The sequence below is a fragment of the Trachinotus anak genome, unplaced genomic scaffold (genome assembly GCF_046630095.1).
Source record: "Trachinotus anak isolate AG129_WGS33_773 ecotype Australia unplaced genomic scaffold, CSIRO_AGI_Tana_v1 ptg000016l, whole genome shotgun sequence".
NCBI classification, from domain to species: domain Eukaryota; kingdom Metazoa; phylum Chordata; class Actinopteri; order Carangiformes; family Carangidae; genus Trachinotus; species Trachinotus anak.
Window position 1 is genome coordinate 16,570,640 of NW_027273867.1, and position 27,071 is coordinate 16,597,710.

The 27,071-nt window shown below is 40.2% G+C and overlaps 2 protein-coding genes across 4 annotated transcripts; one reads left to right on the forward strand and one right to left on the reverse strand.

The window, feature by feature from the left end:
- Positions 1–8,183, forward strand: slc39a4 (solute carrier family 39 member 4). Its single transcript, XM_071500971.1, has 12 exons — positions 1–344; positions 2,267–2,617; positions 4,013–4,208; positions 4,381–4,547; positions 4,984–5,167; positions 5,570–5,742; positions 5,878–6,075; positions 6,253–6,351; positions 6,634–6,679; positions 6,798–6,950; positions 7,044–7,231; positions 7,327–8,183. The coding sequence occupies exons 1-12, from the start codon at positions 135–137 to the stop codon at positions 7,453–7,455; spliced, it is 2,094 nt and encodes a 697-aa protein (XP_071357072.1). The 5' UTR covers positions 1–134; the 3' UTR covers positions 7,456–8,183.
- Positions 8,184–12,578: 4,395 nt separating this feature from the next.
- On the reverse strand, positions 12,579–25,817 carry recql4 (RecQ helicase-like 4). Of its 3 annotated transcripts, none has more exons than XM_071500688.1 (28): positions 25,422–25,817; positions 24,651–24,684; positions 24,448–24,545; positions 24,215–24,361; positions 23,903–24,069; positions 22,271–23,303; positions 22,084–22,166; positions 21,896–21,992; positions 21,365–21,530; positions 20,999–21,112; positions 20,603–20,767; positions 20,412–20,504; positions 20,172–20,308; positions 19,960–20,043; positions 19,392–19,580; positions 18,993–19,175; positions 18,669–18,870; positions 18,274–18,467; positions 17,817–17,900; positions 17,366–17,503; positions 17,108–17,227; positions 16,626–16,875; positions 16,121–16,250; positions 15,756–15,922; positions 15,338–15,515; positions 14,767–14,920; positions 14,570–14,678; positions 12,579–12,935 (listed from the first exon to the last, which is right to left on the reverse strand). In XM_071500688.1, the coding sequence occupies exons 1-28, from the start codon at positions 25,503–25,505 to the stop codon at positions 12,814–12,816; spliced, it is 4,722 nt and encodes a 1,573-aa protein (XP_071356789.1). In that variant the 5' UTR covers positions 25,506–25,817; the 3' UTR covers positions 12,579–12,813. The 3 variants fall into 3 exon arrangements, with proteins under 3 accessions (XP_071356789.1, XP_071356791.1, XP_071356788.1); XM_071500690.1 differs by having other exon boundaries at positions 16,626–16,872; positions 21,896–21,995; XM_071500687.1 differs by having other exon boundaries at positions 21,896–21,995.
- Between the last annotated feature and the right edge of the window lie 1,254 nt (positions 25,818–27,071).

Genomic DNA, 27,071 nt, shown 5'->3' on the forward strand with positions numbered 1-27,071 from the left:
CAGCTGTGAGCTGAGCTCTATATAACTCAATGTGTCTGTAGAAATACATTGGGACTGTGTCAGCCTTCATCTGCCTGTTCTGCACTGTTTTCTTAGTATTAAAAATTGTAAAAGATTTTAAATCAAGGTTCAAGATGCTCTCGTCTGCGCTTTTCCTTCTCTCTCTGTTTGCTGGTTGGGGTTTGCTCGCTCCTGTCTCGGGCTCTCCCGCTGTGGAGGCAGTCTACAGGGATGTGGTCAGCATCGTGTCTCCGGGACAGCAGTCTCTGACCGGGGAGTCCCTTCGCTGCCTCTTTAATATCCTGGAGAAACGTGTGCAGTGCGGCGAAGTGTCGTGTGAAAAGGTAAGCTTTATTAACTCCGCAGGCAGGCTGGAGAGCCAGGTGCAGGGCTGCAGGCTCTGCGGGGAGAGGTCAAGGTCCAACAGCTATTAACCAGCTCTACCTGCTGTTCCAGCGACCACACTGACAAACTGGATTTCTTCATGGAAATCTTTCTATACCCACCAAGTTACTTTATCATATGAATTTTTGCCCCCACTGTGCATGCAAGTGTTGTACTGTAGAAAGTGAGGATTTGAAAAGTTGGATTCACTCTTCACCGGCTCTCAGCCAAAACCTGAAAATCACTAATTGTTATTTATCACAAGTTATGTATTTTCATTATGTCTACATGTAGGATAGCTTATTAAACTCATTAAACAGGGTTCTCAGTGAAACCTGAAATAGTAAGTGCGCTGTAATCTCATGATGTCCTGTTGAATTTAACCAGCAGGTTATATAAATAAGGACAAATAGATGTGAACACAGTCATGAGAAGTCAAGAGAACCGACATCTCCAAAACCAAGACAATTCATATGTGACTTATTAACGAGAAGCATGTGATTTAAAAAAAAAAGTAAAATAAAAAATCTAACCCCTGTGCATACACACAACACATGTGGGCGATGATACTATATTTTTCTGATTATTATTATGTCACTAAACTACACAAATCCTCATGTAGTTCAGCCGTGTTGGCTTCACAGTGTCAGAGCCTGGCCGCTGTATCTTGCTTGTGATTTTCTGAATGTTGCACATGAAGCTTTTTCCTTTCTGTTAATCAGTAGTTATTGTAAAAATGTAACCGTCAAGTCCATGGAGGCAGGGTGGTTCTGCATACCTCGATCCAATGCAAATATTTAATAATAAAACCAAGATTTCAGTCGCTATGCTTGGGCGATGTTTGACAGAAGGGTCTCTCAAAGCTTATAAAGGCATCAGCATCAAAAAGAATGCACATCTTAATACAACAACCTATTCATATATATTTCTTAGTCTGAGACGTTACACTATAAACTTCAATTACTTTATCACAGTTTTAATTCACAATCTATAGTTACTGGAGCACTAGTCCATATGTTTATTTTATGAAGGGCACTTTTATGTATTTGCAGGCAACTTGGATGAACCCATTGTGTCAGTGAGTGTGAGTGAAGTTTTTGAACTTCCAACGTCAGCTGTAATGGACAGTGCATGTCAAGTGTTCACAACTAAATGAAAAAGATGAAAAACAGCTTTAGCGCACAGGTGATAGCTCGGATTGGATGACTCTTACCGTTTCTAAAAAAAGAACTGATATCAAATGAAGCAGTGAGACTTTTCAGTAGTTATACAGGCTTGTAATATTTTGTGAATTGCCTATTGCCAGTAAACTTGAAACAGGCTCAATAAAATAATAAACCTTGTCTGATCCACAGTAAAAGTCTTACATGTCTGTTTGACACTGACATTGACAAAATGTCAAAGAGTCCTGTACTTTCACCTGGTAATTTAATATTATGGCCACATGCAACCTTTGTTTCCTGTTTTGACTGTTTAATGGGTCGATTCATCCAAATTACAAAAGTAAAAATAACCAACATATTTTCTCACATACCACCACTGGTATTTAACCATGTTAGATAGTTTTGGTTTTCTGTGCTGAGTCTTCCTCTAAAATTCAATTTAAAAATCCATCATCAAGGTTACTTGCAAAAAAAAACTCCATATAAACCATATTCTATTATTCTATTGCCCTCTTCTTGTTATCTGAAAAGGTTTCTAATAAAAGGCACTAAAAAAGATGTAGATTGACTATAGGTTGTTGTTTATCAAGTGTATGTAAGTGTGTGTTTTTTTCTGCATTGTGTGTTTTTATCAAAGCTAATTATGCTTATAAGGTTATATGTGTATTATATTCTATTAATTGCTTTCACCTGTATGTTTTTCTTTGCTGTCTGCACAGTGTGATCTAACAGATGCCGTTCACCAGCTGATCAGCAATCACTCCATGCACGGAGAGGACGAAACTGGAAAGGGCAGCAGAAATGTAACCGTCAGTGTATCTCAGTTCACCCATGTTGCTGCTGGCTGCGTCCTGTACCTGGCTTCTCCGGGCCTGGTCTGCACCGCAGTAAGCCAGGGGAGGTGGGGAGAGGAGACCGAACATTTCCTGCACAGAATCACACATCATGACCACCATGAACACCAGCACGGGAGTAAAGGGGTGCGCCATGACCACGAATACATCGACGTTCATGGATTAGAAGTCGTGCTTCAGGAGCTTCATCACCATTATGAGCCATCACACAGTGAGGTGAGCTTGTGACTACAGCCAAAAAAAAAAAAAATCTGTGGTCTGTTCTTACCGTACTACTTACTATTAACACTACCGAAAAGTACCAACATTAATAATTAACATTAATCAGTTCCTGCAATTATTGCAGTACAATTGAGTAATTAATGTTGATTGTTTCACCAAAATGTCTGCTGTAAAAAATGTATATTTAATTCCACATGGACATGGTAATTTGCAGTTTGTGATCATTGCTGCTTTTTTATTTATTCATGTCTAAATATTAGACTTTCCAGACGTCACTCACGCACATGCAGAGTGACAGTATTTCAGCCATACTTTACTCTTGCGCTTGGTCCTTGCAGTATTTATCTTATCGTACTTGGGTGATGCCTGCAGTTAGACCTGCTAGGCTTTGCCCTGTACTCAGCCACATCACCGTCACACCAGTCATCACAATAAAAACATGTCTTTTGTATCTCAGAAGGCATACGAAAGAGAGTTCAATAAAGTCAGCCACCACAGCAGTGATAAGTTCACTGAACATGTCTTTTTTTCTTCCTGGAAGGAAAGTCTTTATTTTCAATTTTCTCAATTTTCTCCAAACATCTATCCTTTTCTATATTTAGTTTGTTTTGTTTTTTTGGTTTTTTTTAAATTATGTTGTTTGTTGATCCTCTTTAGAATACAGTAGATGAACTTTTGTTCATCTCTTGTATTCTGTTGTCAACTGTGTTTCCATAATCTGGGCATTAACATTCCTATGTAGCTACTTAAGCAATGTTAACAGTGACAAAACTATCAGGAATCCTTAACAACAATACACATGCTTGTAACTGTTAATAATAATAGAAATAAACATAAACATCTGAATTAATTTGACGCAAGATGAATGATCAGTTCAAAGTTTCTTCATCAGTTTTGAAAATGGAAAAACCAACTGAGTTAATTGAACCCGGGAAAATAAATTCATTGAATTTAAGATATTAAATTGAATCAACAACTGATCAGTCATTCCGACAAATAAAAACTGGAGTTTAAATCAAGTTGAAATTTATTAAACTTACATTTAGATGTTAATGAGAAAATATTAGTTGAGTCCATTAAATTCCTGCATGAAATTGTGATAATGAATATCTCAGTGATGTTAAATTGGAGTAAAGATTTAGATTTTGAAGTTACACCAGCATTACCAGGATATAGCAGAGATGTATTCACAGTTATCTACATAATGTTTTTAATCCCCCTCCGTGAAGTAGCCTCAAAGCAACTGCTTGAATTCAGTTAAAAATATGAAGACAGTGAACACTCCTGACACTGATATACACAACTCTACTGTGGTTGAGTGAATTAGTAAAACTCTCTGTCATCCCCCTTTTCCTTGTCCTTCCTCTTCATCATCACCATGGTAACCAGAACTGTGTAGAAGCCAGTGACATCATGGCAGATGCATCATCACCAGACCAGAGACAGGAAGTGGGTGCGGCTTTGGGTCGCGTCCTGTATCACGCCCTGCAAGGTGACTGCTTTGTCAGCCAGTCCCTGCCCGAGGAGAGCTTCTTCCTGGACTACATCATAGACCGTCTGGGCTCAGAGAACTTTACTGTCGGGGGTAAATATCCAGCACAAATTCTAAAGAAAAAAACATGGACACAGATACATACATAGCCAGAGGTGCAGAAATAAAATAAAAAAGAAATAAAAAAAGGTATAAATGTGACAAGTAAAACTGAGTTAACTGGAAACCTACATGAATCCGATGGTTGTTTATTTGTGCTCTGTAGATTTGGAGGCTTTTATGCAGAGTCTGAACATAGGGCCTGTGCACGAACATGAGCATGGTCACCTGGAGGATGATCACGCTGATCATGATCACAGTGGTGCAAGATGGAGGAAGAGGAGCCGTCATGGACATCATGAAGGGCACGAAGGGAACACTACCTGGGATCAGGTATATATGGCAACATACAGTGCACAAGATGTGATCTGTTTACACCTGACTTCAGACAGGTGCATAGGTGAATAAGTCATGAGTCAAAGCCCAACGTTGTAACAAAAAGACTCTTAAAGACACCACCTTTAGCTGTGATGTTATTTTCTGACTTTCTGGAGTAAATAGTAGTTAGTAATTGGCAGTATAACTGATAATGAAAATAAGCATTAATTCTAACAAAAATAAACTGACATTAAATAACGAAATAGGTAACAGGATTTTTGTTAGTGGTTTTACTGACTGTTAAAGGAGCAAATTTCCTTGATTTTCATGTTTTCGTATTTACAGAAAAACACACAGTGCATGAGGAGCGCCAGTGTTAGATTTTACTACAGTCCCTCAGAGAACATCAGGCAGCTAACAACCAATGCTCAAATGTTTTGATTTCTCCCAGCACTGTTTCTCGGCTGAAGACCTGGTCCTGATCTTTGGCCTGGAGGACAACAGCTCTGCCTCCTCCGGTCTGGGCCGGTCTGCCGTGGCTCGACTCAGCCCTGCGTTCGTCCAGCAGATCCTGAGCGGAGCCTGTGCAGACATCGCAGAAGAAGTAAGACCAGATGGGCTCACCAAGACTGAGAGTAAGTGGGTGTGTTTGTGTTTGTGGACTTGAGTGACTAACAGTGATCCCGCCTCCACTAGCCTACTGGAAATATTAGAAGATGCCAGTGCGGATGTTGCATGTTGTTGAGTGAGCTTGGGAAATAGTTTTGATTCACAGGTTTTCATGTTTTGAGGTTTTGTTCACCTTTCAATAAAATAAGCCAGTTTGCATACATTTTTTAGATTGTATTTTTTATACATTGCGTAATTTAATTTACATTATTTTTTCTTTAGATGCATTTCTTTGCTTTTTTTTTTTTTTTTGTTGATGAACATTAATAGGAACAACATCTTCCTCTTCTCTCTCAGGTTCATGTTTGGCTCTTATTCAACACGTTGTTGACCCCGATCCCTGTCTCTGCTCTTTCTTCCTGTTGCAGGATACCTCTATGCAACCATCGCCAATGTGGTGATAACACTGACGTCCATGTTTGGGATTGTGGTGCTGCTGTGTACCTCCTGCACTGGTGTGTTCCAGCTGTGTATCCAGTTTTGCATCAGTATGGCTGTAGGTTCACTGACTGGAGACGCCTTACTGCACCTGCTACCCATGGTGAGCGATTGAAACCCTTTCAAAGCTGCATCAAGAGATTGTTTTAAACCACTGAGTTTATACCTTTAACACTCATGTCGATTTTTTGTGCAACATATACTGATTTTGACTTCTTCTCGCGGCGTCTTTGTCCAGTTTCTAGGTTTACATGTGCACTCGCACGGAAGCGACAGCCAGAGGCACTCACAGCAAAGTCACCACGAAGAAACTCCTGACTACATTTACAAGTTGTTGGTTTTGATGGCTGGGATTTACTACTTCTACCTGATGGAAACAATCTTCTCTCTGGTCACATATAAAGAAAATCACCACCATCACCAACACCATCATGCGGTGAGAAGAAAAAACAACATACCTCTACTGCCTTTTTATTCTTGAGTCTGCCTTGAAATGCTTAGAAATTATTTGTGGTGCATAAAGGTGTATTTCCTCCTGGATGACTTCTCTTCCTCTATTCATTCTTCCTCTTGCAGTCTTTAACCAGTTTTCTCATTTTCTCTCTCTCTTCAGGAAGAATCAGAGCCTCACCACTGTGACCATGGGAGGGTTTTAGAGATGTATCAACAGGAAAGGAAACAAAAAGACAAGTCGGCATCAAAAGTCGACCTGGTGAGAAGTGTCACATTAACACCTGACATCTCAGGTGGAATACTGATCAAAAGTGGGAATGAAAAGATTTTTTAACCAGAAAAAATAAGAAATAAAAAGTGTATGTGTTCACTGAACTTGCTTCTATTAGTTATGAGAAATGTTGGACTGTCTGAAACCTTCAGCAAACAATTTGGAAAAATTTGAACCAGAACCAAACATATTTAATGTCAATAACAGGATGTGTTACTGGATGTTTTCTAGGCAATTAAATTTGATTTCTACATGTCATCTACATTTCAGGTTGGCAATGAAGACAACATAAAATCACCAAAAGACCGCACCAGGGGTGAGTAAAGTAGTTTCCAACAAGAACAGGCACGATATCATCAAGCTGTGATGATGGTGCTCATCATTGCGGCTGCTATAACTACAATAATTGTAACTTTGTCTCTCTGCGTCTGCAGAACAGCGTCTGCTGCCTTATATGATTACGATCGGTGACGGGATCCACAACTTTGCAGACGGCTTAGCAATGGGCGCAGCTTTCTCCCTGTCATGGAAATCTGGTTTGGCTACATCACTGGCTGTGCTCTGCCATGAGCTACCACATGAACTGGGTAAAGAACACACCCAAAGGCAGGCAAGTGTCTCGATATGATCATTTTTCAACAATTTCTCAACATCATCCTGTTGCGTTTGTTTCTCTCCAGGCGATTTTGCCATTCTGCTGCACAGTGGCATGTCTGTCCGCAAGGCGTTGCTTTTGAACGTTGGCAGCGCCATGACCTCGTTTATCGGCCTGTACATCGCTCTGTCTGTCGCCACTGACGTCGTGGCCCAACAGTGGATAGCTGCCATCACTGCAGGACTCTTCCTGTACGTGGGACTGGCTGATATGGTGAGTGCGTGTGTTTTACAGTTAATGAAAGACAACAGAATGAGTCGTGTATAAATGATAGACAGAGAAAGATGATTCCTCCATCTCTTCTCCAGCTCCCCACCATGGTCCACATCAGCAACAAGAGACCCTGGCTGATGTTTCTGCTGCAGAACGTCGGCCTCCTGAGCGGGTGGGGTATTCTGTTGCTGTTGTCACTTTACGAAGAGAAGATCAGCTTTTAATGCACAGACTCGTGACAAGACACAGTCTGTGTGCTTTGCTTCTGGTATAATCCATGCAGAATGTAATATCAATGAATGAACGACACATACAGTGACATTTATGCACATTACACATAAGCAACCATGGTGGACACACTGAAAAGGCTTAAGTAGAAAGACCACTGCCAGACACTCCGGATTCCCACTGACAAAAATGTAAAAGATAAGGAACTAATCCAGTCCTACATGTTTTTGAAATGTGATTAAAATTAGCTCTGCACCTTAAATCCCTTAAACTCCAAAATCCCTTCACTAACTTTGTGCTGAGAAATTAAACAGTGGCCTCCCTGTGACCTCTCCTGTGTATTTGTGTGAATTTATTAAGTCCCACAAATAGTGGTGGGAAAAAATATTAGAAGCATCTTACTACGTAATGCAATCCAGTACAAGAACACAACAAACTACAGCCAGGAGATCATATCTGTACTGTACAGAATGTTCTGGTTAAAAAAAAAAAGTTAACTCTTTACCAGTGCTGACATAATCTCACCTCATCATTGTTCCTCACTTTTTATGAAGCGTTTTGTGACCGGTGACACAGCCACAAACATCATCTTCGCTCAGCTGATTTTTTTACAGATAAAGTAACTTAATCATAAAACTACAATTGATGCTGGACTGTTCAGTGAGGTATATCTCTTGTATTTTTGCTGTGTTTGAAAAATTTAAATAAAAAACTTAAAACACTTTATGGTCATTTCTTTTTTTTTTTTTCTGCCTAAAGTGTATGAAGAATTAAAACACATTTACACTTTGGAAATAAGGAGGCAAAACTGCCTTCACTCACTTCATGCAGTGGTTTGGACCTTTGGATATTCTTCATTGTGTCTTTGATGAATATAAATTTTGATTTTAATGTTGGCATTGAAAGCTCTATAAAATGTTGGTGTTGATAAGATTTAAAAAATCAAGATTTAAAATAAATTAAAAAATAGATATGTAATCTAAGTAAATGAAGCCAGAGGCACAGTGGAAACTGGGCTTTTTATCTGTTTCATCTAATCTCCTCGACCTACAGGTTATGTGAACATCTTCATGAGGGACAGAGTCCACTGACAACTCACCGCACAAAGAGGGAGACATACATTCACTGAGCACTTTATTAGGAACACCTGCTTATCCGTGCAATTATCCACTCAGCCAATCATGTGGCAGCAGTGCAGTGCATTAAACACATGCACATACAGGTCAGGAGCTTCAGTTAATGTTCACATCAAACATCAGAATGGGGAAAAATGTGATCTAATGTGATGCTCAGCCTATCTGAGTGTTGTTGCTGACTACATGCATCTCTTTATGGCCACAATTTATCCATATTCTAATGGCTACTTGCAAAAGCAACAGTCATCTCAAACTGGTTTCAAGAATATGACGGTGAGTTCAGTGAACTTCAGTGTCCTCCCAAGTCACCAGATCGAAATCAAACAAAACAAAGGGAGGCCCTACCTGCCATTAGTATGTGCTTCTAATAAAGTGCTTTGTGCTTTGAAGTGCTAATAAAGATTGGAATAGAAATAGGATGAATTTACGGGTTGATTCCAAAGTGTAGAAACATCTCAAAGATGATCAAGAGAAATCGGAGCCACCCAAGACAAAATCCTGTTTTCTTTTTAGTTACTATAAGGTATTCAGTGTAGACCGGGGTGGCACAGTGGCCCCGTCTTACCGCCTCACAGCAAGAAGGTTCTGGGTTCGAACCCCTTTCTGTGTGGAGTTTGCATGTTCTCCCCATGTCTGTGTGAGTTTCCTCCGGGTACTCCAGCTTCCTCCCACAGCCCAAAGACATGCACATTAGGTTAATTGGTGACTCTAAATTGCCTGTAGGTGTGAATGTGAATGTGCCTGGTTGTTTTTCTCTATATGTCAGCCCTGTTATTGACTGGTGACCTGTCCAGGGTGTACCCCGCCCTCACCCAGTGTTGGCTGGGATTGGCTCCAGCTCCAGCCCTCCCTGCGACCCTGCACAGATGAGCGGTATAGATAATGAATGAATGAGTGTAGATTGATGAAGAAGAGAATGAATTTAAAAGATTTAAGCATAAGGCCGTAACATAACAACATGTGAGAAAAGTGAAGGGGCCTCAATACTTTCTTAATGCACTGTATATGTTTGCATATAGTACGTATGCTTAGTCATGACTAGTGTCTACTTTCTCTCAGACAACATGACCCATTTAATCACCACATGTAGGATGTGTACTTATCCTTTAAGCATATGCCATAAAAAATAAAAAAAAATACAGAGATTATAGCATGTGGCTGCTGACAGAGGACAGAGGATTTTCTTCAAGTCAGCTTTCCAACTTGGCATCTGTCATTTAAAGAGGTTTAATGAGCCCCTTGAGTCATATAATTTTACCAATAAAACACTTCATAAATACATCTAAAAGTGGACCTTTGAGCTGAGCATTATAATAGATAATATGTCTTTTCCTGTAGTGTTGACAGACACAGTCTGATTTTACAGACAGAAAATGAACAAAGAGTAAAGAAAGACCAAGACAGAGAGCCTTGTCTAGTTGGTTTTTACATCTTCATAAAGAAGTGTGTCTTTATGTGTCTAGTGACATAGACAGATGAAAGACTGAAATAAAAGAAACAGCAAAGGACTGAAAGAAAAAGCCTTAAATAAAAACTGCCTGTGAATGGATGAAATGTCAATGTGGACTTGAGTTACTGTAATGTCTGGAGTGCAAGTGATCATTTTTGAGACACACACAGTACAATACATGAAGCGTGTACAGTGATTGTTGAGACTGGATGACTGTTATTAAAGGGAGGGGATGAGTAATGTTCAGGTTAGTCTTGGTCAGGTCACTTGGTGACAGCATGTAGGTAGGTGGTGATGCTGTTCATATCCCACACTTAGATGTAACTGGGTCAGTATGTAAGCTGTGCTGAGTCATATGTTGCACTGAGCCCATGTTAAATTCTGTACCATGTTACATGTTTTTCCAAATGTTGTTTCCTAAGGAACCTCACTCAGTAAAGTTAGAAAAATCCCCCTCTCTCTCTGTGCCACATATTTCAAAACAGAAGATAAACCATCCCTTTAACAGCCTGGGTGACCTTGACCTTTGACCACCAAAATCTAATCAGTTGATCCTAGAGTCCAAATGGATATCTTTGCCAAATTTGAAGGGATTCCCTTGAGCAGAGGCCAAAACTGTGTTTTGTGGGGTCACCGTGACATGAACCTTTGACCACCAAAATCTAATCAGTTCATCCTTGAGTCCAAGTGAATGTTTGTGCCAAATTTGAAGAAGTTCCCTGAAGGCGTTACCGAGATATCGTGTTCCCAAGAATGAGACAGGGAACTTGAAAACATAATGCCTTCAGCCCTGGCAGTCGCAGAGGCATATAAACATTTATCAAACATATATAAATACCAAAGTCAACTGATACTGAAGTTAAATTGATCAACTAAAGTGTACATACACATGCTTCTGAGTTTTTGTCTCTACCAGCTCACAATGTGTTTGTTGACCTGTTAAGAAAGAATTAGTCAGTTGTGCTAAGACAAGCACATTCCCTTATTTATCTAAAGAGCCAGTCTTGTTCAAGAATAAACATTGACAAGGAGTGGCTGTCATTTGTGCATTGATCGATGTCACCTAATCCTCTTTATTAACCTTTCCAGAAAAGGCTGAATTAATGACCCAGTATTTCCCAGAGGTGTGTGTATTATCACATGACAGCTAACTCCAGTAAGCTCCTCTAGACTTCAAGTGTTGGCCACTGGGCAAACCTTGAAAACCTTGAAACCTTGTATTTGTCATGGGGTTGGCATGTCTTTAAAATTCAAATAAATGTTTTGAGTATTGTTCCGGCAGCCTCGTTTAAATAACCCATCCACCAACATTAACAGATGGTGGAAAGACAACCATGGGAAGTGCATTTGACCCCACAATTTACAATATATATGCTCAGTGGACAGATTTCTTGACATTTTATGGCATGTTTCCAAAGTCAAAGCAGATATGCAAAAGTCAGAGTCCAATGTAAAACACAATGAGTGGCTGCCACCTCAGCCGTGTAGCGGCATTGCTGGCTTTCACCCTGAATGTTGGCCTGGCTGTTTCATTTTCCTCATTCTAAACAGCACGTCTTATCTTTCATCTTTTATCTTCTGCATTACAAATTAATGTGAGGCGGTATGTTTGCCATTTCTCTTAAAATCAATACCACTCTCGTGTCTCTAGAGTAAATATGAATCTGCAGCCAGGAGACAGACGTTGACAGACAGAGACAGTTAGCTTAGCTTAGACTGGAGGCAGCTGAGACATTTTGCAAGTCAAGCTATCTGCTTTCCCCATTTCCAGTCTTTGTTTTTAAGCTAAGCTAACCGGCTACTAGCTGTGACTTTATATTTAACAACATATTGAGGTATTTGGTATCCTATTCCCCAAAATGTCAAAACTATTTCTTTTCAGAAAATGTACATTTTCAAACAAGTAAAACATGGCAACTGTTGTAGAAAATAAACAAGGTTAAATTAAAAGCAAGAATCAAGTCATGCTGTTGCAGAATCATGCTTCTTTTAACTGTAATAAACTCATTTGCTCACTTATTCCACTACTGCTCTTTATGGTAACGCCAGACAATTAAACCTTGTGTTGTTAAAGTTTATGATTCACAAGGTCCGTGTGCGTCTGCTGAAGTTGAGAAAATGTTTAACAAAAGGTGATACAAAGGATTTGTGGAAAATCCAGCACACGACTTCAGAAAGTGACTCACCAAGAGTCATAAGGTATTGTGGTCAATACAAGTCAATATTTGCATTCTTATCCAGAGTTTCGTGGTTCATTGACACAGTGGGGTGGTGGGAGGAGAAATCCCACTCTGTTTTTGCTCTTCAATTTGTACTTCCTCATATCAGGTCATTTCTGGGTCAGGACTTTTCTTTTCTCTGATGTTTGAGTCAGTTTAAAAACCAAACATACTACATCCAAGAGTTTTTTTCCCCATTTATGTGAAAATAAAAAAATCTCAGAAAAGTATTTAAAAATCACCTTCCCTGTCTCCCGGCCTCCTGAAAAGATATTCTGGAGATATTTGAAATAGATGTCACTGCAAGACCAAGCTAGAAAAATAGGAAGATTTTATTTAAATACAGCCTACAAAGAAAAACTTTCAAATACATGTACAAAACCTAACATTGTAGAAAACAGCACAAGTTAAATGATTTAACATGATGGAATAAAAATTACATATAAAAACAGGCATTTTATGGGAAAAATCCACAGATGTGAGTGACCGAGTTAGTGAACGCACTCACGGTATGCATGTTCAGATTTGTTTATGTGCACATTTGGTCGATCACTTGAAGCAAATGATCTCCTGAGTGGCCAGTCTGATGAGCTGGTTGAAGTCAAACTGGATGTATTTCCTCCAGTAGCGTCTGTCTTTGCCGTAGGTCTGAGCAGGATAGCACGGACTGCCTGAAAGACACATTTCAGCTTAGGTATATGCAAGTCCTTAACTTAAGCATCAATGCTCATTCACGGCTGATGAATGCACTTTAGACTAGGATAAAATAACCCCTGATTCATCTCTGCCTACAATCCAGGAAGATACAGATGTGGCCCAAAAAAATGGCAACCCAACACCTCATTGAAACAAAGCTCTGTTCTTCCTGAGACGTGTTGAAATGAAAAGCTCTTTTGTCACCTGCATGCTTTTGGTTTGCTATGAAGTTACTCAAAGAAGCTGTGGAAAAAGGTTTCTAATGGAACGGTGATAAATAAGTAGATTATGGTGATATTTCAAGCAGACTATTGTCTTCAGTTAATATCACATGTGTCTTCATTCTTACAATTTGTAGTTTGGTGTCATTGTGCGCACCATACTGAACATGCACAAGAGGAAGAAGAGAGTTATCTGAGGAGACAAGGAAGAAAATAACTGGAAACCATGGTCAAGGTTAAGGTTATAAGATCATTTCCAAGCAGCCAAATAGTCCAACAGCTGCTAATAATATTGACACATTTAAGGTCCATGGGGCTGTAGCAAACCTCCCTGGATGTGGTTGCAAGAGGAAAAGTGATTTCAGATTAAAATGGATTGATAAAAAGGAAGGAAAAAAGAAAAAAAAAAAAAACAGATACAAGCTGATGTCCAAGATCAAGGTACTACATTGTCCAGGTGCAGCACACACTGCTTTCTGAAAGTGGGCTGCAAGAGCTGAAACCCAGAGTTTGGAGAAGGCACCCATCAAACTTGAGAGACCTGGAGCAGTTTGCTCAAGAAGAGCAGGATAAACTACCGAGTGAGAAGTGAAGATGTCTCATGAAGAGCTACAAATAGTGCTTGACTGCAGTGACAACAAAATATTAGGTTAAGGGTTGCAATATTTTTTTCCCCATGTCATTTTCATTTGTTGTATTATTCAAAATAATGTTTAATCAAAAGTAACATAAAGATCATCTTCATTAGGTAAAGAAAGTAAAGCAAAACAAAAGCAACATCACAAGTGTAAATATAAAATCCTGGAATATTTACAATTTCTCATGTCACCTTTTCTTCTGACAGTTTAGCTGAGAGATAGCAGCTGTATTAGTTTTGGTTCATGAGAGTCTAAAAAGGGAATTAAAAGGTAAGCTCTGAAATTCTGGATGCAGGGGATGGGAGCTGTGGAGTGGGCAACAGCCTGCACCAGGTGAAACAGAGCCAGTGAGTTTGTGTGATCGAATTATAGGGAAATCAGTGAGCATGTATTAAGGTGTTGCATCGTCATTTTGTAATTAAATATGTTTTTTAATTTGAGAGAATATAATGTTTGAACCTAGCTCAGTTTTTCAAATATCCCCCAGACAGAGCCCTGTCTTAGTGATTGTTAACACTGTCAATCTCACAATTTTCCTATTGGTCCTATAACGCCCTCTAGAGGTCCAGAGATTCATTGGATAGTCTGATGTGCTTGGCTTTGAAAAACTGACTTGTGATAAAAAAGTATGAATAAAAATATTGTTTAGCTTCATAAAATACTTGCTTAGTGCACAGGAATTTTAGGGCCTGGTGGTTAAATGCTTTCACATTATGTAGTAACATTGCTCAGAGGTTTGTGTGTTCTCACCTATGCCATGGAGGATTCTAGCAACAGCTCTTCCAGAAAACTTCTCATCACTCCGGTTGGCAAGAAAACTCCTGATGTCTGCTCTGATCTGACTTTCCCAGTCAAGCAGCTACAAACCAGAATATTCAAAGAATTCAAGACTATATTCAGCTTCATATTCAGTCATATTTGCCTGATAACCATCCTGCATGCTTCACCTTATATTTGTCGAGCTCCTCAATGTCCACTGGTCTGAGCGTGTGGTCTCGGTCTCTCCTCTTGTCAAAGTACTCAGAGAGAAGGTTTTTCAGCTGCAGACTGCGACTCACATCCAAATCATCAACGCAGGATGAAACACTTTGGAAGGCAACGCTGGGAAAAACAGCACACACACAGCTTTGAGTCAGTCCTTTTAACCCTCAAAAGCCCCTGCAAGAGACCGTTTGAATGCTGCTCAACCATTAGATGAGATTTTTGCAGGTTTCTCAAGAACCTATGCTGTTTTTTGTTTTTTTGCAACATTGATTAATTATTTATTTCTTGGAAATAATTGAGAGATCAGTGGGGTTCACTAAAGCAAAACAGATAAGGCCATGTCAGTCACAAAGTATGGAATAAACTGCAACCATCTAAGACCAATACAAACAAGAATATCCTATTAAAAGATCTGAAAACATTCTCCACATTTATTATTCACAATTGTGAAAGAATCATTTCTAAGCTGAACAATACAGATAAAGAGGAAGTTAACTGGAGGGTGAAACATTACAATTTTTAACAGTTGTGTACCTCTTGAAGGACTTGAAACAGGTGGTCAGCTGGTAGAGCTGTGTCCTCTCTTGGTCCTGCACTCGATTATGGAGGAACTGACAAACTTTGTCCATCTCCTCATCACTAAGGTCTCCATAGGAGCGGAAGTAGAAAGATGGTGAGGAGAATTCAACGAGGACACCGCTACGCCCGCCAGCTGTAACACAAGTATTCATAACCAATTGTTTCTGTGTATCAGTAGTCAACCTTTCAACATTGTTGGCTTTATCAGACACTGACAGTAAATCAAAAAGAGGGTCAGAATGTTTGTTACCCATAACACAAAAAGATCCTGGACCTGGACCTTGCTAATTTGCAGATAGTTCAAATAAACTAAACTTAATTAACACCAGATGACAGTAAAGGACATAGCTCACAAACACACTGGTAAACAAACCTCTATCAGTGCTCCACTGCAGCTGTCTGAGTCCTCTCTTCACAAGAGGAAGCTGCCATCCCATAGTGTCCGCAACCTCGACAACATCGAACTCCAATTGATCACACGTCTCCACTCGCTCGCCCGCCATCCGCCTTCTGGCCAGAACCACAGCAACAGGAGGACAGCTGTGGGGAGGGAAAAGTAAAATTAATTCAACCTGATTTCATTCTAATCTATCTAACGATAAATAACAGATCCATATCTTCATGTAAACAGACGCACACATTCATGCACACACACAGTGCAAACTGGCACATACAGTGTGTGCAGCTTTTTAAGGGCACTGTACCAGAATATATTTCAGAGCGTCAAAGATTTCATACATTTTAGTGATTTTCTGGAGCTGCCTCGGTCCATAATAGCAGCTGACTTTACACACGGACATGGTGGGGTGGAGAAGTTCCACGAAGCGCTGAGGATGCAGCTCCAGATAGCAGAGCAGAGTCTCCACACCTGAAACACACAAAGAAAGAGAGAAAGAAAGAGTTCAACGTTTATGTTCTGCTCTACTTGTTTGGTCTTATTTAGTGTTTCTCCTATCAGTGATTTTTCACTGAAGTTGGTGCATTTGGAGCATCACAGCCACCATATTCTTCCACTGGGCCCATCTTCTCTGGGTTGAATTAGTATTTTAATAGTAATTGTAATTTAATTGTAATAAAAATGTTTTAAAAAAAACAATAATTTTAAGATTTCTGTTTATGTAACTCTACATGTCATTGACCTGTTCTCCAACGTACATACTGCATCTACTACCACACTTTTTTCCCTTTTTTTGATGTATTTATTTATGTATATGTGTGTACGTTTGTGTGCATTTCGACTTACCTTCCTCTGTGATGTCCAGAGCCTCGACGGTCTGCTGGATGGGAATTGCTCTCTCGTGCGTGTGACACACTCGCTCTCTGGGCCAATCACTGCTCTCTCCTTCGTAGTCTCTTGGCGAATCATCAGTCCCTTTCACTTCAGCTCCATCATCTTTTACTGCCTGCTCCTCTTTCTTCTCCTCCTCCTTTTCCTTTCCTTCATCTCTGTCTTCGTGGACGGGTAACTCCGCTGAATCGGGATGTGACGTCTCCTTGCAGTGAAAACAAGGGCAGATAATGCACTTGTTGTGTCCAAAATACTGATGCCTACTTATAACTTTGTAAAATGTGTCCTTGTTAAAAAGAACTAAAAATGATCAACAGTACACTGCTCAAACTTCAGTGTTTCAATTGCCTTATTTTCTTCAGTGTTATCTGCATTTTCACTGTCTTTCATTTGGTTAAAAAGAAAGAATAAAAGATATTAAAGAGCATTTTAATTACCTGTGCAGCAGCAGGTTTTGGTTTGTCCGTATGCACTATGTCCTGCTGAGAAGGAGGGTTCAGGCTGCTCTCCTGTTCACACACATCCATCATCTCCAACAGCTCAGTGTCTTCAATGTCCTACACATACAGACAGGCACAGCGTTTTTTTGTTTTTTTTTACTTTACAGAAACGTTGAGTTACATGGACTCAAAAACACTTCTTGGAACAGCATGCAGACAACAGACACACACACACGCAGAGCAGGGGGCAGTTACCTTGATGAGTTCCTGTTGTTTCTGGTGTATCTGCTTACATTTGCATGGAGGGAAAACTTTCTGGACCAGCCTCTTCACTGTGTAGTAGTCCACTGTGTCTGCATAGATATGACGGCGGAGCTCATGGAGGTCTCCACCCTGCACACAAATACACAGGCAGTAAATTCACTTATACTTGGAACACAGGACCAAGACACACAGATAAAAATTTTTATCAAATGTAGCCAACACAACTGAGTTATCCCAAAATATATCTTTCTACAGTCTGATCAATTTGCTTTTATTGTTTGAATCACAGTTTAAATACTTTCACAGATTAGTTTATATCACTGGAATAAAAAGTAAGATGACATTGTCATTATCCAATAACAAACCCTGTGTTTTGGGCTGTGAGCTCTGAAACAGTTAGAGTCAGGTTAGTTCCTTCCTAAATAAACAGTTTAATTCTCACCTCAGGGTCCAGGAAGAGGTGACAATGGGCCGGTTCTCCATCTCTCCCTGCCCTCCCAATCTCCTGAACATAGCTCTCAAAGCTCTGGAAAAACAATTACCAGTCAGAGAATACTGATACAGGCAGGACTTGGGCCATAATAGATATAAACTCATATATCTAATAAAGTTTGGAAGCTCTCAATCCACTAAATCCTCATGCAATAAAAAAAAAACAATAAAGCAAAACTGCCATGGAAAAAATGAGTTCCTTATTCTTGCCAGATTTTGGGTTTTTGTTGCAATGTGTGAGTTTAAGATCCAGTTGAATCTCTTCAACCATCTATGTTTTATTTATGCTTATGGCCACAAGCATTACCACTATTGATATGGTTGCAAATTACAAGAAGAGTTTATTAGTCACACACTGAGTCAGGGCTGTAGCTTCACTGGGATTACAGAGTTTGAAGACGACGCACCTTTGGCATGTTGTAGTGGATGATACCACGGACGTCAGATTTATCGAGGCCCATGCCAAACGCCACAGTGGCCACAACTATTCTAAGCTCCCCGCACATGAAGTTGTTCTGGACCCGACGCCGCTCTGATGCCGACAGGCCGGCGTGGTACGACTCGGCCTGCCATTTCAGTGGTTTACGAATCTTCTTCCTCGCTGAGTACAGAAAGACGTGACATTGTGAAAACAAGAGGGAGGTTTTGATTAACGTAATACAGCAGCTTTCTATCATGTTGTTGGCTGAAGTTTAGCATGTCGTGTTATTTTAAGTTTACACCTTCCCCTGACATTTCTCTCTCCATTTTATTGAAAAATGAATTAGTCTTTAATTGAAAACATGAATTATTCTTCCCTTACCCAGCTCTTTCTTTCTCTGTCCTACAGGGTTGTCCTGTGCCCGGCTGCTGCCACTGGTTTGGTTGTTTTCTTTAACCAGCACTCCCTGCAGGCAGGTCCTGAGCAGAGCTGCCACGCGGGTAGTCTCCTCTCTTCTGGTGCAGTAGACGATGACGGAGTCCAGACAACCAAAACGATCACCTCTCAACAAGGACACCAAAGCCTTAAAATTTAATGACAGGGGAGAGGCAGATAAAAAGAGAGTAAGAGAGTTTTAAATATTTATAAACAGAAAGAAGGGAACAGATGGAGTCTGTGAGAGGGGGCACACATAAATAATCTCACCTGATCCTTCTCTCTGTCCATGGACACAGACAGATGCAGGTTAGGAGGCACTGCTGCAGATCTGACTGCAATACCGTTTTGATCAGTGATGTCCAGATGCTGAGCGATGTCCAGAGCAGTAGACAGCGTGGCTGTAGCAGTAAGTCCCAGCAGGCACTGCACTCCCAAACGCTCTCTTAGTACCTACAAATACACACCAAAAAAAAAAAAAAAAAAAATCAGACTGTGTTGTAGTTATTAGTGATACGTATATACATCAATATGCGAGAGTCAAAATTTAAGCTATGAACAGGAGAAAAGTCTGAGATCAAAATGTACAATATTCTAAAAGAATGAGCAGATTGATGAAAGCACAACAAAAGATACCTGCAGTCCACACACACACCATCATCCACCCACCTTGCAGAGCCTCAGGTAGCAGGGTCTGAAGTTGTGTGACCACTCAGAGACACAATGAGCTTCGTCTATACAAGCGAAGGCCACAGGAGGGAGCTCCTGAGCAGAGGGCAGACACCCTGCACCCGAGCCACCTCCACCAACCAAAGCCTCTGGAGAGAGGAGCAACACACACACCTGGCCTGACTTCACCTGGACAAAGAGAGGAAGAGAGCACAGTCAGGGCGGGAAATACTACTAGACATACAACAGTCTGTGTCCAAGCCAAGATTTCTCTTTGGTTTAAGAATGATCAAAACAACACTAGACTATGCTAGGTTATTTTTTTTTGCACAAAAAAATCTGTGACAACTGGACCAACTCCATCTGCTGATGAAGATCATGTGATTAATCAAAAGCTCCAGGACAGCTATTAAATACACCTAGAGGTGAGATTGTGATTGAGAATTAGACAAGACTGGATTAAAAAATAAATTATTTCCAGTAACATTTTGTGATTTTTGCATTAAACTCCCTCAGAACTGAGAGGGAGAGGAGTGGTGACTGTGGAGACTCCTGTGATGGGCGTTACCTTTTCTATCGCAGCTTCTCTCTGTTTCATCGTCATGTTGGAGTGGATACAGGCAGCTTTCAGCTTGGCTGGCAGGCCAGACAGCTGGAGACACACAAGAGACATTCACAACAGCTGCATCACTCTTCACAGTGAGAGTATATGTCTGTTTTGTGACGTTCAAGTATGACAATAAAATGTTGTCTGATTTCTTCATGTGAAGTTGTGATTACCTGATCATCCATTAGTGAGACGAGAGGTGAAATGACCAGTGTGATGCATTTTGATCTCTGAGCGTATAAGTAGGCTGGAAGCTGATAGCACAATGATTTACCCATCCCTGTTGACAACACTACGAGGGTAGAGAGACCTAAAGAGAGACAGAAAAACGTAAAAAAAAAAAAACAGGTGATAGCTACACAGATAAAATACATACAGAGAGTCTGTGTAGTGTGTTTTGTGAATGTACGTACCAGACAGGATCCTCATGATGGCCTCCTCCTGTCCAGGCCTAAATGACTTATAGCCGAGGTCTTGCAGAGCTGCATACACGTCAGCAGGTGTTGCTAAACACACATATACACAAAGAGTTAAAGTTTGAGAAAATCTGTTGATTTTTATCTGACCCATTTTTAAAAATGCATGGCGTTACTTGTGTGTTTACCCTGGACTTTTCCATCATCTGTGAGATGATACAGCGGTGCCATCGGTGGCGTGGGAGCAGGCCGCTCGTAGTCGGGACGAATCACATTCAACAACACCTCATCTTGATGTTTACGATCCGCTTCATTTTCTTGGTGCTGCTCCGCGATGACACTGGGAGATGACACTGGAACACACAAACACATCAGGATTCACACAAACATGACAAACACACAAGTAATAGTAATTATTGCTAATCAAGAAAGTGCAAAAAACAATAACAACACACATTTATTTGAAAAACAAATAAACATAAAAAAAATATATTAATTGTTTATACATAATAAAAAAGATATTTTCTCAATATTTAGGAACAAAGACACTGGTTAGTTGAGGTGGAAAACATCAACAGACGTACCGAGTGGCTGAGGTCGCAGTGTTCCCGTTGCCCTGGCGACCTCCTCCAGAGTTGGCAGCTCAAACGGCTCCTCTTCAACAGGCTGCTCCTCAGGAACAGGAGGAGGAGGAGGGGCTACAAAACAGGGTTCAGGGGTATTTGTTGTTGTTCATCAGTGCAGCTTTTCAGACATGATGACATGTGTGTAACATAGCGCCCATAGCTACAGCTAAAGAATGTGAGTGGAATTAAATATGACAAAGTGAGATGAAGTGACAAGTTAAGAAAAATATGGAAGCAAACCTTCAGTTTTCGTGTCATGCATTTTTTAAGTAACTAAGTAAAAGTAAAAGGTTTTCATTTGTTATGCTTTTCACTCTCTGATACCTCGTCCCTTGCAGTCGATGGCCCAGTGTCCAGTCCCTCCACACTTGTAGCAGGTGTCACCCTGACGACTGAGCCCCCCTCTAAAGCCTCCTCTCCTCCCTCTGCCAAAATATCCACCACCTCCACCAAAGCGTTCACCTTTCAGCTGGAATTTCTGCATGTACAACTGAAACACATACAACAGATTCAAATATTCAAAAATACATAAATACAGACATGCTTTTGTTACTCGGGAGTCATGTGAATATATGATGAATATATAATGTATAAGATTTCTGGGAGAATGATACACAAATACATCCATTCTTCACAATGATTTTGAAGCTAGGTTGTGTATATTTAGTAATAAACAAAGCTAATCAATCAGATTTGGGTGGGAATTACACAACACGACACAGCAGGACAACTGAAGACAAGTCATACCTTTAATATTTCAATTCTAAGGTCAATTCTCTAAACACTAGGGATTAGTCATAGACACGTCAATATATGGGAAAATCCTGCATTCACACACACATACACAAAACTGACCTGTTTGCGTAGAGCCATCCCTCTGAGTGCGTATCCTTTGACGTGAGATTTCTTCTTCAGATTTATCTTCACAAAGTTACCCTCTGCACCTTTCATGCTTCTGTCAAAATTAAAAAACGATTTCACACAGGCTACAAAAAGAGACACTGCGGCAGCATTCTGCAGTGCAGGGTTGTGTATGATCTTACCTGGCTCTGACAGGCTGCGTGTGATACATTCTCTTCGACACAAACTCCTCCTCTACTTCCCCTAACAGGTTCTCCTGCGGCACCTTGACAAAAATGATACCACATCTGTTCATCTTCACTGAATGTGTCTGCACAGAAACACTATGAAACAACAAGCCCCAGGATGGACAGAAATTTAACTCCTTACCTTTTTTGGCACCTTAGTTTGTTTCTCCTCTTCTCCCTCTTCCTCTACATTTTTCTTGGCTCTCCTTTTCTTCCCTTCTCCTTGAGCTGGGCTGGAGCTCAACCCAGAGCTCTCCTCTTTCTTTTTCCCATTCCTCCTTTTCTTTTTCACTCCTCCCTCCTGTGTCACCTCTCCCTCCATGTCCTCTCCCTCTCTCTGCCTCTTCCTCCCTCTCTTCTTTGTACCTTTGGACTTGGGACTGCTCTCACCATCACCGTCTGATGTTGGAGGCGGCGTCAGCCCTCTTTGCATCTCTTCATCTCCCTTTCCTTTCACTTTTTCCTCCTTCTGTCCTCCTTTGCTTTTTCTAGTGGGTTTTGGTGCACTGTCACTGCCTATTTTGTCACTAGCAATGCTCTTAAAGCCTTCATCTCTTCCCAAGTCTACTGCCCCTCTTCTTTCTCCCTCTGTACCTATTTCTCCTTCTCCTACTCTTTTACCTCCTTGCATTTCTCCTTCTGTTTCTCTCTCTACTTTTCTGCCCATCTCCAGGTTGCCTGCTCCAGGAATCTCCTCTGCTCCCATCTCCCCAAACACCTGACACCTCTCTAACCACTTCCTATCAACAAAACTCATCCTCCTGGCAGGAGATGGTCTTCCTCCAGTACATTTACCTCTGAGACCTCCAAGAAACTGTGGGCTTCCTCTCAAAGGACCAAAACCTCGATGTGGAGTTCCTAATGTCTCAGAGTTCTCCTTTTTCTCTCCTGAAGCTAATTTACTGTCATTTAACTTTCCCGTGGTTCCAACATCTTCTCTTGAAGTTTCTACACTACGAAGAGGAGACAACAAGGCAGAAGAGGGAGCTAGACTAGAGCCATTTTGATTTTGTGAGCTAATGATTTTACTGTTACTACTACTACCACAACCACTGGCAGCATCTGAAGGTTCATCACTAAACTCTCTGACAGGTTCGAACGGTTCAAACGGCTCTTCAGGCTCCACTGGATCCAGCGTCTTTGAAGCCAGGAACCCCACACACATCGTTACTCTTCTGTGAACAAGGACGTAGTTAGGAAGGACTCATTAGTGGTCATTCCACTCAAATCAAAGTTTTTAAATAGCTTGTATATTTAAGATGGGGGTACATAGCTGGGCTACAATTATTTCATTACAGTGGTGGTTGTTTAATAATAAATAATAACAACAGTTTCTATAAATATTTTATAAAAGTTAGTCAACTTTATACTGAAAAATCAAAATATCTGTGTTTGTGTACTGTCTTGTCAAATAATATTACAAGTCAAATTTTAATTTGATTATTTTGATTATTGATTAAATATTTCAGTCATTTATGAGGCAAAAATACCAAAACACTTCTCTGGTGTCACTTCTTCAATGTGAAGATTTTCTGCTTTCTCTTTTTGGTGTCATTGTAAATTGGACATCTTTGGGTTTTAGACAGTTGGTTGGATGACTCTAGAATGTCTTCTGACAATTCAAAGACTAAACAATTAATCAATAATGACAGTAATCATTAGTTGCAGACTGAATTGCAATGCAATACTCAGCAAAACATGGTTATTTATCTAACTGTGAAAATGCACAGATAATATGGCGCTACCATTAAAAGCCACTCTTTAATGTAATTACCTCGGTGTGAAGGGGCTGGATTTGGGGTCACTGGATGTGGTCTTGTCAGCAGCAGCAGCAGCAGCAGCAGAAACAGGGCTGTTTTTCTGACCTGTCTGTCCACCTTTTAAGGAGTTTAGAGGCACTCGACCAGGAAGGACCGATTTCCTCAGTGAGACAGGTTTCTCCTGGAAGAACAAAAGGAAATTTTAACAACGGCACAAAGCGGCTGTTACCGTGATCAATCACTCCATCTTGGCAAAGTGGTGAAGCCCGGGTTGTTTTCATAGAAACAAATCTTTTCCCTCATTCAAACCATAAAGTGCGCCTCACCTTACTGAGTGTAGCCAGGTTGTTTTTAAGCTTCAGGCCATAGTATTGGGCCGAGGCCTTAAGACTGTCTCTGTCCTGGGACGTCAGTCTAGGAGAAGACACAGGCAACGTACTGCGATTCAGGTGGGCTCCCCAGCTGTCTGACTCCTGAACAGACAGACGACAAAGACGCATGACAGAGAAACAAACAACGGTGGAGGACAACAAAGAAAAGTACAATTTGGACGTCTGACCTTAGCTGTAGATCTGGACTGTTCAGTGCGTTCGCTGGCTGCATCACTGCTGCTGTTCTCTTTGGCTTGTTTCAAATTGCGATACTCTTTATACAGCTCTGAAATACAGACACATAAAGTGATTTATGCTGCAGTTGGACTAAATGTACAAGTCAAGGAAATATATACGTTTATCTATAATGGAATTAAAGGCCAGTACTCACTCCTGGTCTCCTCTGGAGCTTGGTCAATATCCTCCTAGAAATTAAAGAGCATTATAATATTCAACTTTTATTATCATTAATCAAAGCTAAAAGAAAATAATTTCAAACATGCCAATTATGCATATCCTTCCACTGAATTCTTTAAATTAAGATTCAATTTCAAGAGTAATGTCTACTCCTTTGAAACATCTTTTTCATTGTCTTTACCAGCTATAATGGAAACAAAGGTAAGAATCCTTTAAACACAACAATACATCTGTAGTATTCAAACCACAGGTAGATGTATGGTTTGGTTGTGAAACTGGAAAATCTGCTGAGTGACACAATTGTCACAATGGCAAAAATACTGAATACACAAAGCAAAAAAAACATGAAAACCTGACTCACTTCATAACAAATATAGGGTGTAATGTAAATCCCTGAAATGTATGAATTCAAAATCTGCAAAAGCACTGCTGTGCAGTTTAATAGTGCTTGACAGTACTAACCTTTAATTTACATTGAAGACCAAGTCATGTTAATTTATTCATTTTGGATTCAGTAGTAGTTTATTTTATCAGCTACAATAATCTGTATTGTTTTTGATTATTATTATTTTTTTTTTTTAATTTCTCCTACCACTCAGACATACGCCAAAGATTTTTAACACCATGATTGACCTGAATTTATCTTTTAAGAAAGGTAAATAAACGTTGGAGTTCGTGAATTAAAAGAAAATAACAGTATAAAAAACATACAGAACATGCTACTGTGCGCTAACATTTAACTCACCTTGTTGGGTTTCCTCTGGTGCTGTTTGACGAACCCCAGCTCCCAGCCCTTCAGCTGCAGCTTCACCTCGTTGTAGCGATCCATGAAGACCCCAGGGTCGAGAAAACAAACACACCACCTCTCCGACACTTTCAGCACCACCTCACTCTGCTATGCTGCGAACATAATGTGGGGCGCAACTGCATCGACACGAAAGTTATCCAACTTTAAAAACGCACCGCCATTGTTCGCATTTTCTCATAGTGCTTTAGTTTTTCAAACCTTCATGTTTTTAGTGAGTGTGACTTATTTCAGCTTCTCATTCCTTCAATAAAAGTTGCTGTTACGTTTGTAGTGCTGCTTCCGCTGTGTGGTGTTTACGATTTTCCCGCGCCGGAAAAAAAGAGCGACAATTTGTGTTGCCAGGTTTCTTCATGTATCCCCCAATCTTAGAAAACACGCACTTCTATTCTGTGGTGAAAACTTGTATTAATGACCGTAATCTTATTAAAGACTAATAATGAGCATATAAATGACAGCGGTAAAAAAAAAAAAAAAAAAAAAAAAACTTGATGTAATATGTAGAGCTGTCTCTAATTTCTGATTCATGCATGAAAAAAACAGCACAATGGCCAATCAAAACCAGCCAACCAGATATCAAAACAAGCCTCTCCCAAACCATATACACTGCTTTTAAAGTTCAACAGCATTGTTATCATTGCCAGGTACATTTTAATGTCTACAAATTACCACCATAAACCTTTAGTGTGCCAGCATTAATAGCAGTTTTACCTAAACAGTTGTTTCACAGTTATTTCATTATCATAAATAAAATGTATTTCTGTACTTAGTTACATGTTGGTAGGATTTTGGTATATATTTTTTTTTTCATTTGCAATATGGATTTTTTGAATTGTAGATATCGTGTAATTTGCATGTCTAATAAGTCTACCCAACCAGCAGGCAAAAAAAATTCAATCAGTGGCAACACTTCAAAACCAGCCCAATTCCGTAGAAAAATCGCAAATCTGGCAACCCTGAGCAGCACCTCCTCTTCCTGGCTCCAAACGGGCGCGCGCGCGCACGCACACACACACACACACACACACACACACACACACACACACACACACACACACACACACACACACCGCCTCCTTCATTAAAGCGACAGTGTGACCTTTGTCAGATCTATGTTTATGACACAAACTGAATTTAGTGATCAAAACTTCTGACATGACAGGAGACAGGACATATTTCTTTCACTTGTCACAATATCACCCTGCATAAAGCCATGTGATTCAAAATGTCATAAAATATACTGTACAATCATAGCCCTGTTTTGATTTTTTCAAAGATAATGAGAAGAAAAATACTTTCCCCCTTTTTCTGTTCCGTCAGTAATGTACAATGTGTTCTGCTATGTATTGGTTGTTACTAGTATTTAAAAGAATCACACTTGCAAACACCAAAATCATCAACTACCATCTTAACAATCACCACATGCAGTTACTTTATTTAGACCATGTAACAAAGCCTTGCACATTTTTGTCAGAATGAGCCCACAGTGTTTAGTTTAAATGATGTTAGTCTCTGAGTATATGGCAGGACATTTTCTGTCCAAAGCTTTACTTCATTTTTAATATTCTTTTTCAGCTAGATTTGGCTTTG

Coding starts and splice junctions, on each gene's coding strand:
- slc39a4 (XM_071500971.1), top strand. CDS start 135: ATGCTCTCGTCTGCGCTTTTCCTTCTCTCTCTGTTTGCTGGTTGGGGT. Junction 5,743..5,877: donor TACTGCACCTGCTACCCATG/GTGAGCGATTGA, acceptor GTCTTTGTCCAG/TTTCTAGGTTTACATGTGCA. Junction 6,352..6,633: donor CGGCATCAAAAGTCGACCTG/GTGAGAAGTGTC, acceptor TCTACATTTCAG/GTTGGCAATGAAGACAACAT.
- recql4 (XM_071500687.1), bottom strand. CDS start 25,505: ATGGATCGCTACAACGAGGTGAAGCTGCAGCTGAAGGGCTGGGAGCTG. Junction 24,685..25,421: donor ACCAGAGGAAACCCAACAAG/GTGAGTTAAATG, acceptor TTTAATTTCTAG/GAGGATATTGACCAAGCTCC. Junction 20,768..20,998: donor ACTGCGACCTCAGCCACTCG/GTACGTCTGTTG, acceptor TGTGTGTTCCAG/TGTCATCTCCCAGTGTCATC.